This window comes from Xenopus laevis, chromosome 7L (assembly GCF_017654675.1).
Source record: "Xenopus laevis strain J_2021 chromosome 7L, Xenopus_laevis_v10.1, whole genome shotgun sequence".
In the NCBI taxonomy this organism is placed as follows: domain Eukaryota; kingdom Metazoa; phylum Chordata; class Amphibia; order Anura; family Pipidae; genus Xenopus; species Xenopus laevis.
In genome coordinates, this window is record NC_054383.1 from 125,281,541 (window position 1) to 125,294,762 (window position 13,222).

Sequence of the window (13,222 nt, forward strand, 5' to 3'; positions counted from 1 at the left end):
ATGTCCTGCATGAGTCTGTCGTCCCCCTGCTCCCTCCTCCTCCTCCTCATCACAAAGAATTTAAAGGGTTATGTCCAGGTTAGTCTTTGGAATTAAGTGCAGGTTCTCTAATATTAAAACGGTTAAAAGAAGCAGTTGCCCTGCAAGACAGAGAAAAGTTAAATGCCAAGTCGAACTGATGCTCTAAAACAACATCCCTATCACCTATTGTAGGACTTTCTGTGCAAGGAAGAGTTAATGCCCAACAACCCCTCTATTTGGCCACTGCCCCGGCAGGGAGGAGGTGTAGCACCAATGATTCCAATGTTTTTATGAAATGACGCACACTTCTTTCCTTGGCTTTGCACTCATTGGTTTGCTCGCCCCCCCCCCTCCTCCCTTTGTATCCCCTCTTCTCCAAATCCTCTCCCCCATCCATCCTGCGTATAAAAAGCCACACCCTGAGGATGTGATGATCTGAAGCTTCCATAAAGCATTGCAGAAGCCACATCTCTGTCTACCCTGCACCATGAGCTCTGTAGCCGTCCTGCTGCTGTTGCTGTCTGCTGGGCTGCAATCAGGTGAGACTATTGCTGTCTGCGCTCCTGATCAACATAGCAAGTAGCAGTCTGTAGTCTGAGATGTATGTAAGTGCCTGTCTGCATTGCCTCCCCTCTAGAGGATCTCTGTGTAGCCTTTATTCTTTCTTACTTTTATCATTCTAGACATGCCATTGAACGTTCACATAACATTGCTCTTTGTTTGGCTCCCTGATGAGATAAAAAAAACTATTATTTTAATAGCCCCCTGCTCCTCTGTATGAATACCTGTTTGCTAATAAATTAAATGTTCATGTGAGTGTTCAAGCAGGAACCCCGTAGATCCTTGCAAGCAGCTGTGACACTGCATGTCTGAACATTGTCTGGCTGTGACGCACATCGCAAAGTCCTAGGATTTTCATCCGGTTATTAGGAAATCAAAGATGTTTTTATAACATTAGAGACAGGAGACTTCTTAGGCCAAACCCAGAGAAGAGAAAAAAGACACAGAGAGAGACGCTGAGAGAGATCTTATATCCATCTGAGATAAGAAGACAGACTGCAACTACTGCAACACTGGAAGTAAGCCCAAACCCAGAAGCTCTCTGGCACACGCCATCAGCATTCCAGCCCTCATCTTTGGATGCACCCTCCGATCTGCTAGAATTGGCTAGTATGAGCTCTTCTTCTCAATTCACTTGCATTCTCAACTGATTCTTTCAATAAGAACCATGCTCTTGGAATTTATATCTTGCAACAGCTGTTGGTTGGAGATGATGGGAGCTGTAGCTGTCCAACAACTGTAGAGCCACAGTGTAGAGATTTCTGCATATACCTGTCCCACCTTAGAAGATAAATCAAGCACTGAGAATAATCCTTTAGGGCAGGGCTACTACCAAAATGTCTAGGTATTGTCTTCAAATATAAAATCATGAGAATCAGCATATCAGGTTAGTAGCACTAAACTACAACTTGATGGCTCACCGCCTTTGTTAGGGTTTAATGAGGTTCATTTCCTCTTCCAGTATTTATTCCTGCCCAAGCAAATTAGAATTAGTCCATCAAATTGGCCATACATGTCTAGATTTGATTAGGATATATTTATTTATGTCTAGGAATGCATGCCATCTCCAAGTTTAACAGAGCAGCATGGGATCTGAATGCAGTAGGTCAGATCAAGCAGAAAATATCTGATAAAACAATTTTTTGGCCTTCGTATGGTTGCCTTAAGACTAGGCTGCTGCCACCCAATCAGAACTATAGGCCCAAGGCCTCCAAGTGAAGACTATGCAACAAACACAGTATAAAACCTGAGTTTACTCATTGGTTCCCCATAAACCTCTTAAGATTCCTGTGCTACCAATCCTCGCTGCCTCTCACCTCTAAGACACACTATTAAAGGCCTGACCTGTGATTAACACTAGTCCTATTTAAGACCAGCTTGCAGTGATCTGGCCTTGGTATAGGAAGTACTTGCTTCATACTTAATATTGAGTCAGGCTAATGAGACCTTTCCCCTTTCACAACCCCTTGATATAGTATAATATAATGCCTTCTTATACTTCCAATACTTCATTTCAAATCAGTAACTTTTAAACTATGGCTTCCTTTCCAGGTGGTGCTGAGCCACTTCTTTCAGGGTCCCATCACGACCCAATGCTGGAAACTGTAGCTCAGTAGCTCAGAAGTCCACCACAACCACCTTGACTACTACTGGTTCTTTCTTAGTGTTCCACATTTATTGCTGAAGAGCACAGGAACTGCAACATGGTTATAAGTAACAATATCCATTAAGCCTATTTCACACCCCGAATGGGGGAGAAGGAAGGGGTATTGCAACAGGGTGTGGCCAGTTTATAATAGCATGGTTGGGTTTCCTTAGGGTTGCAACCTTTGTAGTAGACTTTTAAGGGCCCCGTCCCAAAGTCTTGAAGGGGTATGGGAAATGCATGTGGGCCAAGGGCTGGTTGGGGAGGGCTTTCTTACCGTGAGTAGGCTTTGGGGCCTATTTTGGGCATACCAATGATGAATTGAGGCAATTAAAAATTTATACAAGTTGCCCTGGCCTCAGCTGGCTAGACCTGTGAGAAGTGACTAGGTGGCAATCCTAGGTGTCCCATGGGTGTGGCTAAAAAACACTCAGATTCATTTCATAGGCAGTAGAGGTGCCTGAATTTGCCTAAATAAAAACAATAAATTCTGTTTGTAGCCGCTATTAATCTTCCTGTGTGACTAAAGTCTTAGCGAGTGGTGACAGTCCCATAAATCTGAAAAAGGAGACAAGTTGTGACAGCCTGGGGTGGCTAGGGGGTACTCAGAGGCCAGTCTCTGCCATTGCAGCAGGTAAGACAAGCCATGATGATAACGGCAGAAAGCATTACAGTTATCGGAAGCCAGACGCCATGGGATACTGCAATTTAAAATAGTGATGGCTGCTCCTTGGAGACAAAGTAAAAATGAGAACGGAGCTGGATAGAAATGTAGCCATGAGATCACATGCATTAGCCGGGGCTTATCAGCAGCACAGTGTAATGCACCAGGCAAGTCTGCTGGGAGTCTGACTTCTTTCCCAGAACCCCAGTCTGGATTAGATTACAGTTTAGCATCATAAAATCATTATAAACAAATATACAGCAAAATTGTTGGTAAGCAGAAGCTTCATGTGCCTCATCACATGACGATATGAGGAATTAGTGAGATCTGAGCTGTGATGTAAAAAATGGCTGCAGCCCTCAGCATCCTTCTCAGTCTGCTATGCAAGTGGCTTAAATCATTTACCATTGTATTCTCCAATTTTGCACCTCTCCAACCTGGGATTTCAGATATCATCAGATATCATCTTTGGTGAATCTGCAGCTAAATCATGGCTAAAGAAATATGGGAATTTGCATATGAAATTGCACTTTGCACAAACAAGACTTCTCGTGCCGTATGCCAATTTATCCCTTTAGAAGATATACTTTATTGAGATTATCAGTCTACATTTGCGTGTAATCTGTGTACTTTAGTGAACCATATACACCTTCTCGTATTTTACAGCACTGGAGAATGTTCTAGAGATTTGTACATATTAGTTAAAAATAATATTTTCATAATTAGCCTTTTTTTAAGGGACTTATGTTAAACATATTTTGACTGTAAGTGCTAATTAATTTCCCTATACTGTGGATCAACGGCATTAAAATAAGTTTGCTGTGTTTCCAGACTTAAATATTCTTTGTTTCTCTTCAGCTTTCTCTCTGGAATGTTATAACTGCAGCTACTCTATAAAGGATGATTGTACAACTGCCAACATGTGCAGCAATGAGAAGAATCGATGTGTCCTGACTGTCACCGAAAGCAACATATCAACTGGTAGATCTAATGAGTTTGAATCTTTGGTGTCTAATGAGTTGGAATATTTGGGGTTTATTTGGGGTCTAATGAGCTGGAATCATTTGTGTCTAATCAGTTGGAATCTTTGGGGTCTAATGAACTGGAATATTTAGTGTCTAATAAATTGGAATATTTGGGGTCTAATGAGTTGGAATATTTGGGGTCTTATGAGCTGGAATCTTTGGGTTCTAATGAGCTGGAATCTTTGGGGTCTAATGAAATGGGATATTTGGTGTCTAATGAGTTGGAATATTTGGGGTCTAATGAGCTGGAATCTTTGGGGTCTAATGAGCTGGAATCTTTGGGGTCTAATGAAATGGGATATTTGGTGTCTAATGAGTTGGAATATTTGGGGTCTAATGAGCTGGAATCTTTGGGGTCTAATGAGCTAGAATCTTTGGGGTCTAATGAAATGGGATATTTGGTGTCTAATGAGTTGGAATCTTTGGTGACTGATGAGTTGAAATATTTAGGGTCTAATGATTTAGAATATTTGGGGTATAATGAGCTAGAATGAACTGGAATATTTAGTGTCTAATCAGTTGGAATCATTGTGGTCCATTGAGTTGGAATCTTTGGGGAGCAATGAGTTGGAATCTTCATGTCTAATGAACTGGAATCTGTGTTGTCTAATGAGTTGGAATCTTTGGGGTCTAATGAGCTGGAATATTTGTGTTCTAATAGGCTGGAATTTTTGGGGTCTAATGAGTTGTAATATTTGGTGTTTAATGAGTTGTAATCATTGGGGTCTAATAGGTTGGAATCCATGTGGTTTAATGAGCTGGAATTTTTTGGGTCAAATGAGTTGGAATCTTTGGGATCTAATAAATTGGAATCTTTGGGTTCTAATAAGTCAGAATTTGTTGCCTTAACTCACCTACTTCTTTGAGCTGGAAATAGGGAACATTTTTGGCATAAACACCAGGGGTGCCCACTGGAGCCCGGATATGTTATATCGTGGGAGCAGAGCAGGGGGAGATTTTTGCCATGAATGCCAGCAGAACACCGGCGCACAATTTGTATGGTTGTATGGATTCCAGATATTGGCCATAGAGGTTTCAGACCCAGCAGCTGCTAGGGACCTAAGAATATATAGTAACCATGAGGAGGTCCTGACATTGGTAAGCTTGCAATTCCACTAGATAAAAGTATTCCCTTTTTCTCAATTGCCAGCCACACCAACCAAGTACTTCAGCTATTCCTGTGGAATGAAAGATGACTGTGATAAGAAATTCAGTATGTCCGTAACTAACACCATGCAAAGAAGCTATACCTTTTGCTGTTCTGAACACAAATGCAGACCTACAAACACTGAAAGTGAGTATATTCCTCAACTTACCTGTATAAAAAAAATAAAAAAATAAATATAAATATATATATATATATATATATATATATATATATATATATATATATATAGATATTGTCACGATAGCTACAGCTGTCATAGGCAGTGGTGGTACTAAAGACAAAACAGACTTTTCAGTGCCATAATTTTTATTAAAAAAGGACTGTTATGCGAATGGTATGCTAGGCACCATCTCTCCCTACTATACCTGCTATGTCACATTCACACTCCCTTCCCAGAGACTATTATCCACTGTTACTATAGGCACCATCTCTCCCTACTATACCTGCTATCCCACAGTCACACTCCCTTCCCAGAGACTATTATCCCACTGTTACTATAGGCACCATCTCTCCCTACTATACCTGCTATCCCACAGTCACACTCCCTTCCCAGAGACTATTATCCACTGTTACTATAGGCACCATCTCTCCCTACTATACCTGCTATCCCACAGTCACACTCCCTTCCCAGAGACTATTATCCACTGTTACTAAAGGCACCATCTCTCCCTACTATACCTGCTATCCCACAGTCACACTCCCTTCCCAGAGACTATTATCCACTGTTACTATAGACACCATCTCTCCCTACTATACCTGCTATCCCACAGTCACACTCCCTTCCCAGAGACTATAATCCCTCTGTTACTATAGACACCATCTCTCCCTACTATACCTGCTATCCCACAGTCACACTCCCTTCCCAGAGACTATTATCCCACTGTTACTATAGGCACTGTCTCTCCCTACTATACCTGCTATCCCACAGTCACACTCCCTTCCCAGAGACTACTATCCCACTGTTACTATAGGCACCTTCTCTCCCTACTATACCTGCTATCCCACAGTCACACTCCCTTCCCAGAGACTATTATCCCACTGTTACTATAGGCACCATCTCTCCCTACTATACCTGCTATCCCACAGTCACACTCCCTTCCCAGAGACTATTATCCCACTGTTACTATAGACACCATCTCTCCCTACTATACCTGCTATCCCACAGTCACACTCCCTTCGTTACTATAGACACCATCTCTCCCTACTATACCTGCTATCCCACAGTCACACTCCCTTCCCAGAGACTATTATCCCACTGTTACTATTGGCACAATCTCTCCCTACTATACCTGCTAATATATGCTAAAGGAAAATGTTGAAGGCTGATGTCATGGTTAAATATATTTGGTACAAAGATTGTTGCAATATTCTCTGCCAGCAAAAAGTGTCTTATTCTATAAAATACATTTGAATACATGAAAATGTCCCTGATAACGAAATTGCTGCTTTTGCTTAAAGGGATACTGTCATGGGAAAACATGTTTTTTTCAAAACGCATCAGTTAAAAGTGCTGCTCCAGCAGAATTCTGCAATGAAATCCATTTTTCAAAAGAGCAAACAGATTTTGTAATATTTACAACTGACAAAATGTCTAGCCCCATGTCAGATTTCAAAATTGAATTAAAAAAAATCTGTTTTCTCTTTTGAGAATTGGATTTAATTGCAGAATTCTGCTGGAGCAGCACTATTAACTGATGCGTTTTGGAAAAAACATGATTTTCCATGACAGTATCCCTTTAAAAACCAACCTGCCTTTTTCTTACCTCTCAGCACCTAAAGTAAAAACAGAGAAAAACAATCTCAAATGTTCCCACTGTTTTGAGAGCAACACTGACAAATGCAAGAATACGACAGAGGTGGACTGCACAGGCGATGAGGACAAATGCTTCACCTACTCCTACTCATATAGAAACAGTAAGTATCTAAATGTGATTAAGCAACCTTAAAGTCGGTGTATAGTAAAGGACTCCTCTGTACGTCCGTGGATATGATACATATACAGGTATGGGATCCTTTATCCGGAAACCCGTTATCCAGAAAACTCCAATTATGGAAAGTCCATTTCCCATAGCAGGGGTCCACAACATTTTTTTTTTTACCTGTCAGCCACATACTAATGTAAAAAGAGTTGGGGAGCAACACAAGCATGAAAAAGTCCCTTGGGTGCCAAATAAGGACTGTGATTGGCTATTTGGTAGCCCCTATGTGGACTGGCAGCCTACAAGATGCTCTACTTGGCACTATACTTCGTTTTTATGCAATTAAAACTTGCTTTCAAGCTTGGAATTCAAAAATAAGCACCTGCTTTGAGGACCCTGAGAGCAACATCCAAGGGGTTGGAGAGCAACATATTGCTCGAGAGCTACTGGTTGGGGATCGCTGTCCCATAGACTTAATTGTATCCAAATTTTCAAAAAGGATTCCCTTTTTTCTCTGTAATAATAAAACAGTACCTTGTACTTGATCCAAACTAAGATGTAATGCATCTTTATGGAAGGCAAAACCATTGGGTTTATTTAATGTTTAAACGATTTTCTAGTAGACTTAAGGTATGAAGATCCAAATTACGGAAAGATCCTTTATCTGGAAAAACCCCAGGTCCTGAGCATTCTGGATAACAGGTCCCATATCTGTAATACAATAGATTGTAAATATTAGGTGATGGAAAGGTGTACCTTTTAAATGCAGTATTTCATTTCTTTGTTTTCTTTCCCTTTTCTAACAGCCGCCTTCGTAGCGCGAGGCTGTATGCAGAGCAGTATGTGTGACACCAAAAATGTCCTTATATTTCCTGGAATTCCTAATTACACCCAGAAGTTACTTGAGTGCAGCGGCGCGCCCTCTGTCCTCCCGCATCTGCTGGGCCCAGTAGCCTATGGCTTGGTGTTGCTCAAACTCATCTCCTAAACTGAGCGCCAGGAAGCAGTCTGGAGATTTCAGATGAGCCATACTCAGAGGGGCCCCGCGGTGCATTGCAGAGCAAGGTGTACCTACACACAGTATACGAGCAGAGCAATGCATGTCTATACACTGTGTATATTTGCAGAGCCATGTATAGCTATATATCTGGGCAGACATATTTATATCCATATGTTATGTATGTGCACAGCATACCTATATACAGAAACTCAAGCAGAGCAACATATGTTACATACAGAGACACAGGGAACTCATATCAGTTATATGATCTGTGTGCAGAGCATTGCATGGCTTTGTTAGTGACAAACAGCTACTTCCTGTTCCTGGCATCAAAAGCACCCACAAGGCTTTGCAAATAGGGCATAACGGTCAAACCAGGAAGTGAAGGGGCACTGGGCGGAGCTAAATGAGAATCACTGTGAATTCCCCAATCAGTGCATTGAAAAGGTTACAACTGTGGCCCCAATCTTCAGAACACAAACGGGGGCTGTTATTAACAGAAGGACGAGGTGTCGTCTGTAACCCCAACACGATAGATGATGAAGCCGCATGTCTCAGATTTAATAAAACAGTTACGTCCCCCCTGATTGGGGCTTAGCACTATTTACTAAACATTGCCCTCTTCTCCGTGTTTCGTTTTCACTCTATATCGTAGCTGTTAACTGCATTCAGCTGAATTTTTTCTCTCCACTGAAGTCAATAAAAACTTTTTTTTGTAATAAAAAATGATCTAAGGGTCCTTGTGTTTAGTGACAGATTAGCGATGATGCTGATTGGTTAAGAAATGGAAGGTTTAATGTATGCAGGTTTGCAGGGGACATGGTGTCCAATAATTCACTCCGATAGGCAATTAAAGTTTACCTTTAAAGGAGAATTCAACCCTAACGTTAAAAACCCCTACCCTACATAGACCCCTCTCCCCCCAGTCTAAGTGTTACCCCAGGCAAAAGCCCCTAACGTTTTACTTACCCCTCTGTGCAGATTCAGGCATTGGAATTCACGGGCGCCATTTTCTTCTCTTCGGAAATCTTCAGAATGAGACCAGCATGGCGGTGCATGCGCAGTTGGAGCAATTTTCTGTTTCACGATAACTACGCATGCGCCGAAACTCACCAAAATTGCTGAATTGATGGTCTCATTCCGAAGATGTCTCCCATGAATTCCGATGCCTGAATCTGCGCCGAGGGGTATGTAAAACATTAGGGGCATTTGTCCAGGGTAACACTTAGGCTGGGGGGAAGAGGGAGGGTGGGTCTATGTATGTTAGGGGGGTAGGGTTTTTTAATGTTAGAGTTGAATTATCCTTTAAATTAATTTTTAGTACGATGTAGCGAGTGATATTCTGAGAGAATTTGCAAAAGGGTTTAATTTTTTATTAATTGTGGTTTTTGAGTTATTTAGCTTTTTATTCGGCAGCTCTCCAGTTGGCAATTTCAGCAATCTGGTTGCTAGGGTCCAAATTACCCTAACAACAATGCATTGATTTAAAATATGAGTATGAATATGGAATAGGAATAGGAAAGGCCTGACTAGAAAGATGAGTAATAAAAAGTAGCAATAAATACATTTGTAGCCTTACGGAGCATTTGTTTATAGATGGGGTCAGTGACCCCTTTTGAACAAAGCTGGAATGAGTCAGAACAGTGATCCCCAACCAGTAGCTCGTGTTGCTCACCAACTCATAGGATGTTGCTCCCAGTGGCCCCAAAGAAGGTGCTTATTTTTGAATTCCAGGCTTGGAGGCAAGTTTTGGTTGCATAAAATGCATGTGTACTGCCAAAGAGAACCTCCTATAGGCTGACGGTCCACATAGGGGCTACCAAATAGCCAATCACAGACCATTTTTGACACCAGGAAGTTTTTGCATGCCTGTGTTGCTCTTTAACTCTTTATTTTTGAATGTGGCTCACGGTGACGGATAAAAAAAGATTGGGGACCCCTGAGTCAGAATAAGAAGGCAAATAATTCAAAAACTATAAAAAAATAAATATTGAAGACCAATTGAAAAGATGATAAGAATTAGCCATTCTATAACATACTAAAAGTTAACTTAATTGTAAGCCACCCCTTTAATGGTAGGGCACAAACCTGGGCTGGTATTAATATAAGTATCAATAGTTAAAAGATGGGTGCACTATACAGATTTTAGGGAAAAACAACATATATAAAGGGCAGAGAAAGCATGGAATGGCTTTCAGTAAAGGTAGCGAGTACAACTACAGGGAGTGAGTAAGAATAAGCTGTGGAATGGTCAGACAATAGTCTCAGCATTGAAAGAAAACTAGAAAGGAATCTCAGCATTAAGTAGGCTCAGGGGTACCATGCTATGGAAAGGCTGGAGAATGCACACTATATATTTCCTGTAGGAGAGGTAAGCACTAAATATGGCCCTGCTTACTAAGTAGAATGGGGCCCCAACTACAAGAAAAAATACCTGCCCAGGCTAAACCACATCCTCTGTCGCGAACCACACCCAGTGCACCCATACACTCCCACTGCCTGCCTATGCCGCACCCACTAACATTGCACACATTTTGTAGTCCTCTTATTGTATGTACAGCCTTCCACTAGAGCCAGTGGTGTATCTTGATGTTACTGGGCCCCATGGGCCCTCAAAATATCCAGAGGTTATCCTGTTTTACCCATATACATTCATTTTACTGATATATTAGGGCTCATGGGGGCCCCCTAAACCTTCTGAGCCCCCCTGCAGCCGCAGAGTCTGCTTCCTCTCTAGTTACGCCCCTGACCAGAGCTCTCTGACGGCTGGGCCCTTGCAGAATAATGGAGGTAAAGAGTCATTGAGCTGAACTATAACTCATACAAGCTGTCCGAAGAAATCTTGGGTGCCGGTGATTCTTCAAAAGGAACAACTGACTGATGGACAAACTGGTGGAGCTTCAATATATCCCCCGCAGACAGCTTAAAAGAAAACTATACTCCCAAACAATGTAGGTCTCTATAAAAATATATTGCATAAAGCAGCTTATATGTAAAATCCTGCTTCATGTAAATAAACCATTTTCATAACAATATACCTTTTTAGTAGTATGTGCCATTGGGTAATCATAAATAGAAAATTGCCATTTTAAAAAATAAGGGCCTACCCCCTGGGCTCATAAGAGTCACAGTGCACACAAACATACCAAACAAACCATACAAGTAAGGTCACATGAGCCAATTAAAATACAGAGTTCTGTCTTTTGCTTCCACACTTCTTCCTGTTACAGTTAGAGTTGTAGTATTTCTGGTCAGGTGATCTCTGAGGCAGCACACAGACCATCACGAAATGGTGGCTCAAGGCAAGAGATGTAAAAGGGCAAGATTTACTTAAATATATATACCAGTTTGGTAAGATTCTTTAATATGCCACTTAGTTTGATATAAACTATTTATATTCATTTTGGGGGTATAGTTTTACTTTAATTACTCTCAGATAAAATAGAGTAGTTGTGTGAAAGTTCCTTTATAGGTTAACCTCTCCACGGGTGTGAGCCCAAGAATTCAATAATTCAGTGGTCGCTCAGAGAGTCTACCCTGAGCCCCTACACACTAAAGTCCATACTCTATAGGCTTGCTCATACTAGCCGGCCTTGTCTATCTCACACTACTATAATGTGCCATTACATGAATTAGTCAATAGCCTGTTTTCCCGCCACTCGCTCTTCAATACCTCCAGGACAATCAGGAACCTCGGGTTATACCCAGGGCTGGATTTCTGTGCCGGTCCTATCGTCCGCTTCTTTCACGTGCGCCCCAATCCTATCATGAGTGTGTGCTCCTCAGTGCTAACCGAGAATGCGGCTGGAGCCTGAAAATTTGCCTAACTACGCCCTAGCCTTTGTGGCCTCGCCACAAAGCCGGTCCTGGTTATACCTTTTAATTTAAAACCCTTACACCACCATAGTACCCCAATTAACGACAGCGCTGTGGAATACGTTGGCGTTCTATAAATACATGTTAATAATAATAATAACAACCCCCTTCCCATGTGGTTGAAGGGCCGAATCGTCCCATCACCCTTCAGAAGTTCAAAATACACTGTAGCACACCACAACATTAGGACAGCAGACATGAGAAGGAGGAGGGAGCGTCAGTAGGAAAAGAAATGGTGGGCAGTATGGTGCTAAGGAGAAAGTTCAGCCACCTGCAGGGAAAGCACTGCACCAATCCAAACTCCTCGACCATCGGTTATTGGGTCATCCCATGCTACAATACTATTGTCTAGTAACCTTCAGCAGGTAGCATTTCTTGGTCAGTGGTTTGATAACAAATATCTGATTGGTTTCTTTGGCTTACTAGATAACGGCCAAGTAGGGTTGCAGCCTATTCTGGAAATAAAAAATACTGGCTCTTGTATTTTATCTTTCTTTAAAATTGGGATCAAGCATCATTTTTACCAGGTCCTTAAATACCAGCTAGGTTGCAACAGTAAATGCCAAAAAACAGTTTTGGAACTAGCCCGTGGGTTCTGGCAAATGCCAGAGGGGCTGCTGTAAGATGCCATTGACAGTCACAATTAATTTGGCTGGTGAGGGGGCTGTTTGGGCCTTTTTGTGCCTGAAATGCCCAGGGCCTATTTCTTTTTATTTTTAAAGGTTTTTGTTTATACATTTTTTACCAACAAAACAAACTAACAGAACAGTAAATGTTACAAATATATACAGGCGTTAGTCATATTAAAATATATATACTGTATCCCATTGCAGTGGAGTACAGAACTAGTGCATTTTATAAGCTAGTATCTTAGAGGAAATATACCTTGCTGGTTAACTACCAGTGGCGGAACTACCGGGGGAGCAGGGGGTGCGAGCGGGCCAGAACCCACACCCCCTCAGGGCCCCCCCGGGTCACGCACCCCCCTCTAGTTACGCTACTGTTTACTACGCAGGCCATAGAATGGTAATAGGGCTCATACATTTAGTTCAGCTTCCGGACACACTTTCAGCCAGGGACCCCAAACTGCGTCAAACTTCTGGGGGCAATATCTAACCATGTATATCAATTTTATCACAGGGAGCCTGCTGTTTACCAACGCAACCCACCATTTTACTGAGGATTAGGGCTCATCATTTCGATGAGCTTTTTCCAATAGAACAGTGTGGTTCATAGTAACATTCTGGTTTTAATGCGGGGGGCTAAGTCATCTTAGACCCAACAGGCAGGCTTCGGGGGTTAGAACTCCAGGCAGTAGGACTTGATTAGATATGTGGTCAATA

At 41.9% G+C, this 13,222-nt stretch overlaps 1 protein-coding gene across 1 annotated transcript; it reads left to right on the forward strand.

The window, feature by feature from the left end:
* Positions 1–391: 391 nt before the first annotated feature.
* On the forward strand, positions 392–8,729 carry LOC108696804. Its single transcript, XM_018226451.2, has 5 exons — positions 392–560; positions 3,750–3,872; positions 5,067–5,210; positions 6,855–6,998; positions 7,810–8,729. The coding sequence occupies exons 1-5, from the start codon at positions 509–511 to the stop codon at positions 7,989–7,991; spliced, it is 645 nt and encodes a 214-aa protein (XP_018081940.1). The 5' UTR covers positions 392–508; the 3' UTR covers positions 7,992–8,729.
* Positions 8,730–13,222: the final 4,493 nt, after the last annotated feature.